This window comes from Mustelus asterias, unplaced genomic scaffold, assembly GCF_964213995.1.
Source record: "Mustelus asterias unplaced genomic scaffold, sMusAst1.hap1.1 HAP1_SCAFFOLD_903, whole genome shotgun sequence".
NCBI lineage: Eukaryota > Metazoa > Chordata > Chondrichthyes > Carcharhiniformes > Triakidae > Mustelus > Mustelus asterias.
This window is the reverse complement of record NW_027590849.1, coordinates 8861-14952: the sequence shown is the minus strand read 5'-3', so window position 1 is coordinate 14952 and position 6092 is coordinate 8861. Positions and strand designations below refer to the sequence as shown.

General features: G+C 54.3%; 1 protein-coding gene across 1 annotated transcript; it reads right to left on the bottom strand.

Moving 5' to 3' along the window:
- Nucleotides 1-4725: 4725 nt before the first annotated feature.
- On the bottom strand, nucleotides 4726-5818 carry LOC144487590 (uncharacterized; the record flags this gene model as incomplete). Its single annotated transcript, XM_078205674.1, has 2 exons — nucleotides 4726-5522; nucleotides 5732-5818. Coding segments are annotated over 2 exons (467 nt in total), but the record flags the coding sequence as incomplete, so codon positions are not given.
- Between the last annotated feature and the right edge of the window lie 274 nt (nucleotides 5819-6092).

Below are 6092 nucleotides of genomic sequence, written 5' to 3'. Positions count from 1 at the left end.
GTTTTGGGTTCTCGAGATGGGGGCTGCAGGTACAATAGGAGGGACATCAGGAGGAATTGAACAAGACGAGTGGATGATGGTATGACTGTACAGTGCCCAATCAGAAGGCATGGTACGGTTACAGGGAAGATTTATTGGATGCATACTGCTGCCCATGTACACAGAGGTCAGAGTGCATGTGGCATGGCTGGGCAAATGGACAATTAACATGATCGTGTCTTCAGGGAGGGAGTTCCAGGATTTTGACCCCAGCGACAGTGAAAGAACGGCCGATATATTTCCAAGTCAAGATGGTGTGGGGCTCGGGGAGGGGGGCAGGGGGGAACCTGCAGGTGGGGGTGTTCCCCATGTGTCTGCTGCCGTTGTCCTTCTAGGTGGTAGAGGTGGTGGGTTTGGAAGGTGCTGTCGAAGGAGCCTTGGTGGTTGCCTCTGTGCGTCGGTGGTGGAGGGAGTGAGTGTTGAAGGTGGGGGTTAGCGTGTCGATCGAGCGGGGGCTGCTTTGTCCTGGATGGTGTCGAGCTTCTCGAGTGTTGTGAGTTGCTAGTGAGTTGTTGCAGACAATCAGAATCACTGGATGTGTTGATGACTGCATCTCTCCCTCTGTGTCTGTCTCTGCCACTCCCTCTCGCTCACTCTCTCTCTGTTTCTCTGGCTCTCTCAACCTGTCTCTCTCCCACTTTCTCTGATCCATATGAGACATGACGTGGAGATGCTGGTGTTGGACTGGGGTAGGTACAGTAAGAAGTCTCACAACACCAGGTTAAAGTCCAACAGGTTTATTTGGTAGCACTAGCTTTCGGAGCGCTGCTCCTTCATCAGGTGAGTAAGGACCTGTGTTCACAAACAGGTAATATATAAACCCAAACTCAATTTACAAGATAATGGTTGGAATGCGAGTCTTTACAGGTAATCTAGTCTTGATTACCTGTAAAGACTCGCATTATCTTGTAAATTGAGTTTGGGTTTATATATTCCCTGTTTGTGAACACAGGTCCTTACTCACCTGATGAAGGAGCAGCGCTCCGAAAGCTAGTGCTACCAAATAAACCTGTTGGACTTTGACCTGGTGTTGTGAGACTTCTTACTGTCCATATGAGACAAGTAACCACCTTTCTCCTCCAGATTCAGATGGAGGATTTTTGGAGGGGGGAGAGGAGGGGTCCGGAACCCTCCGTCTCCCCCTTGGATCAGACTAGCTGGCGAGGGTGAGAGTGTGGGACACTGGGAGGGGCACCCTGGCACCAGTTCTCGGGCACCACAGAGGACAGAACCTCTGACAAATCTCATCGCCCACATCTGTGCCCCCCCCGCCCCACCCTCCCCCAACCCCAATCCTCCCCCCCCCCCCTCGTCAGACATACAGAGGTGCACACGGATGTGGAGGTGACTCATTCAGATATTTTATTGATTGCTCCTGCCTTGTCAATATTTACAAACAGGGCATTTCCCTCAATGAGGGGAGGGGAGTTGGATCAGGAGTGAGGAAGGGAGGAGGTAGTGAAACTTCAGCCCTCTGCGCCCCCCCCTCCTCCTTCCTGGACATGGACCGCGATGGTCAAATTAAATAAACTATCATAAATTAAGAGTATCTGACGCTTCGGGCCTGCGGGACGAGGACTAACGTCAGGCCTGGACCACGCGACACCCCTCCACTCCCTTCCCCCCAACACTGAGACACACACACACCCAGGCTGGGGGTGCGTCTCCGTGTGACGGCTGGAAAATGGCACCCGTATCATCTGATTCAGTCACAAACTCCTGCATGAACTGGAGAACCAGAGGTGGTATAGTGTGTGCATATGTGTGACAGAGAGAGTGTGTGTGTGAGAGAGTGTGTGTGTGAGAGAGTGTGTGTGTGACAGAGAGATTGTGTGTGAGAGAGTGTGTGTGTGTGAGAGAGAGTGTGTGTGTGAGAGAGACTGTGTGTGTGTGTGAGAGAGAGTGTGTGTGACAGAGAGATTGTGTGTGAGAGTGTGTGTGTGTGAGAGAGAGTGTGTGTGTGAGAGAGAGTGTGTGTGTGTGTGAGAGAGAGTGTGTGAGAGTGTGTGTGTGACAGAGAGATTGTGTGTGTGAGAGAGAGAGTGTGTGTGTGAGAGAGAGTGTGTGTGTGACAGAGAGAGTGTGTGTGTGACAGAGAGAGTGTGTGTGTGTGAGAGAGAGTGTGTGTGTGTGAGAGAGAGTGTGTGTGTGTGAGAGAGAGTGTGTGTGTGAGAGAGTGTGTGTGTGACAGAGAGATTGTGTGTGTGTGAGAGAGAGTGTGTGTGTGTGAGAGAGAGTGTGTGTGTGAGAGAGAGTGTGTGTGAGAGAGTGTGTGTGTGACAGAGAGATTGTGTGTGAGAGAGTGTGTGTGTGAGAGAGAGTGTGTGTGTGAGAGAGAGTGTGTGAGAGAGAGTGTGTGTGTGAGAGAGAGTGTGTGAGAGAGAGTGCGTGAGAGTGTGTGAGAGAGAGAGAGTGCGTGAGAGTGTGTGTGAGAGTGTGAGAGATTGAGTGTGTGCGAGGGAGTGTGTGTGTGAGAGCGTGTGTGAGAGAGTAAGAGAGTGTGTGTGAGAGAAAGTGTGTGTGAGATTCAGTGTGTGTGAGAGAGAGTGTGTGTGGGTGTGCGTGCGCGAGAGAATGTGTGTGTGAGAGAGCATGTGCGAGAGTGTGTGTGCGAGAGAGTGTGTGCGTGAGAGAGTGTGCACGAGAGTGTGTGTGTGTGAGAGAGTGTGTGAGAGAGAGTGTGTGAGAGAGAGTGTGTGAGAGAGAGTGTGTGAGAGTGTGAGAGAGAGAGAGTGTGTGTGCGTGAGAGTGTGTGAGAGAGTGTGTGAGAGATTGAGTGTGTGCGAGGGAGTGTGTGTGAGAGCGTGTGTGAGAGTAAGAGAGAGAGTATGTGTGTGAGAAAGTGTGTGTGTGCGTGTGTGTGAGATTGAGTGTGTGCGAGGGAGTGTGTGTGTGAGAGCGTGTGTGAGAGAGTAAGAGAGTGTGTGCGAGAGAGTGTGTGCGAGAGAGTGTGTGCGTGAGAGTGCGCACGAGAGTGTGCGCGCGAGAGTGTGTGCGTGTGAGAGTGTACGCGCGAGAGAGTGTGAGAGAGCGTGAGGGAGAGTGTGTGTGTGTGTGTGTGAGAGAGCATGTGTGAGAGTCTGTGTGCGCGAGTGTGTGTGCGCGCTAGGGAGTGCACACGTGAGGGAGTGCGCGTACGAGGGAGTGTGCGCATGAGGGAGTGTGCACGCGAGAGAATGTGAGAGAGCATGAGGGAGAGTGTGTGTGTGAGAGTGTGTGTGAGAGAGCATGTGCAAGAGCGCGTGCGTGAGGGACTGCGCGCGTGAGGGAGAGAATGTGTGTGTGAGAGTGTGTGTGCATGAGAGAGTGTGTGCGTGAGTGAGAGAGTGTGCGTGAGAGTGTGTGTGAGAGAGTGTGCGCGAGAGAGTGTGCGTGCGAGAGACTGCGCATGAGAGCATATGCGAGAGACAGCGTGTGCGAGAAAGAGCGTGCGTGTGAGAGAGTGTGCGTGCGAGAGTGCGCGTGCGAGAGGGTGCGCGTGTGAGTGAGGGTGCGCATGAGAGAAAGGATGCGCATGAGAGAGAGGGAGCGCGCGTGAGAGAGAGCGCGTGAGAGAGAGGGAGCGCGTGAGAGGGAGGGAGCGCGTGAGAGGGAGGGAGCGCGTGAGAGGGAGCGCGTGAGAGAGAGGGAGCGCGTGAGAGAGAGGGAGCGCGTGAGAGAGGGAGCGCGTGAGAGAGGGAGCGCGTGAGAGAGGGAGCGCGTGAGAGAGGGAGCGCGTGAGAGAGGGAGCGCGTGAGAGAGGGAGCGCGTGAGAGAGGGAGCGCGTGAGAGAGGGAGCGCGTGAGAGAGGGAGCGCGTGAGAGAGGGAGCGCGTGAGAGAGAGGGAGTGTGTGTGTGTGTGAGAGAGTGTGCGAGAGTGTGTGCAAGACTGTATGTGAGACAGTGTGTGAGAGAGAGAGAGAGAAAATGTGTGTGGCGTGAGAGGGAGCGTGTGTGTGTCTGTGTGTATGAGTATGTGTGTGTGTGGACTCTGTGGAGCGCTAATGAAAGCAGAGCTCCTGCTGTGCCTCTGCCTGTGGGTGGAGGTGCATGTATTATAGGGGAGCGCACAGCACGCTGACTGCAAGGAACACACTGGCTCAGATCCTGGTTCAGATTTATTCAGCAGCCGATCCACAGTTTCTGGACACAGCCGAGGCTGTCAGTACTGAGGGAGTGCTGCACTGTCGGGGGTAGATGTCTATACTCTAGGATTTGAGCTCCATAATCCAGGCCGACACTCCCCCCGGTGCCAGTCCTGAGGGAGTGCTGCACTGTCGGAGATTTCTTATGGGATGAGGGTTGTACTGACTATTCAGGCACTATTGGTAGAGGGGCTGGTGGGATGAGTGGGTGAGGGTGGTGGGGTTTGGAGTTCTCCCCAGTGTCCTGAGGCCCAATATCTGTCCCTTAAGCAGAAAAAATAAATTATCTTGGCACTTGTTGAGTCATGGTTTGTGGGATCATGCTCTGCTTTAACCTGGGTGCTCCCCATTGCGACAGTGACCAGGCTTTGACCAAGGGTATGAATGTGTTTGACTGGCTGTGCTGCTGCTTCACGATGTCGTGGATAATTGAAGAATGTCCCTGCCTTTTGGGTAGACGAGGTTTGGGGAGGTGGGTCTGCAGGGAACCCCTTGCGGGGGTGGTTTCAGTTTCAGAAAGTGGTGCCTTTGCCTCCCAACCCCAGCTGCTCATGAGAACGTCTCATTTTACAAAGGCTTTTATATTAATTGAAAGAGGAACTCAAAGGCCAAAATCATTGCAGTCAAGATCCCGTGACCAAGGCGCCTCGGCAGGTTGGCTTCCAGTGGACCGAAAGAGGTCCCCATTGATGCACGAGGAAGGCAATCGCCTGATCGCAAAAGCTTTATATTCTGTAAAAGAGGCACGCGAATGGAGAAATGGTGATCGTCGAGATCCTGTGACCAAGGCGCCTTGGTGGGTTGAGCTCACTGGGGCAGGAAGACACCACTGTTCCACAAGGAAGTCGACCATCTGGTTGATGTTGAGGTTGCAAAGGCTTTCATATTGAGTTACACAAATAACGCAAAAGCAGCACCGATAATGATCGAGATCCCGTGACCAAGGTGCCTCGGCTCGTTGGATTTTCAAGTGGGGAGGTCACCATTGCTCCACGAGCAAGTCGATCATCCGGTTGATGTTGAGGTCGGGGGCGTCGAGGAACTCGGCGGGGAAGCCCCCCGGGGAGGCCTCGGGCAGGGGGTCCATCCAGTCGGCGGGGTCAAAGGCGACCGGGCTCAGCTCCCCAGTGCCGGGGCCACCCAGGGGCGGTGAGAGGGGCCCTGGGAGCGCGGAGACCTCCTCAAAGACATCGTAAGGGGGCAGCCCCGCCAGGAGCTTGCCGGCCGACGAGGCGCCCCCTTCCTGAGTGGCTGGCCCTGCCTCCGCCTTCTCTCCGACTTCCTTCAGGTAGTCTGGCGAGGTTCCCAGGCTGTCCGAGGGAGATTCCGGGAAGCACTGCTCCACACTCGGAGAGGACTCTGAGACACAGAAAGAGGGGAGATTGATCAATATCTCCTCCACAAACTTCCCTAATCCCTTCGTCCTGTTCCTCCCACAGCCCTGTCTAAACCCTACCTCCAACCCAGCCTCCCAAAGGGGGGGCTCTAGCCCTCAGATTATAGGTCCTACACCCATGTTCCTCCCCACCCCCACCGCAAGATTTCCACAATACAGAAGAAAGTTGTACCTGAGCTCAACAAGTGTTCCTCGAGGATGTCTTCAATTGACTGATTCTGGGAGAGCTGCAGTTGAAGAGATGGGAAATGGTGAGGCACTGGGACACAAAGACAACAGCCTCATAACTGCTGCAACGCAACATCGCTCCGTACACATCACGCTGCAGTTACTCCTCCCCACTCAGTCACTCCAATTTCAGCCCTCTGACTGTCTCCCTCTCTGTCGCTGTCTCCCTCTCTCGCTGTCTCTCTTTCTCTCTCTTTCACTGTCTCTCTCTCGCTGTCTCTCTCTCGCTGTCTCCCTCTCTCGCTGTCTCCCCCCTCGCTGTCTCTCTCTCTCTCTCTCTCGCTGTCTCCCTCTCTCACTGTCTC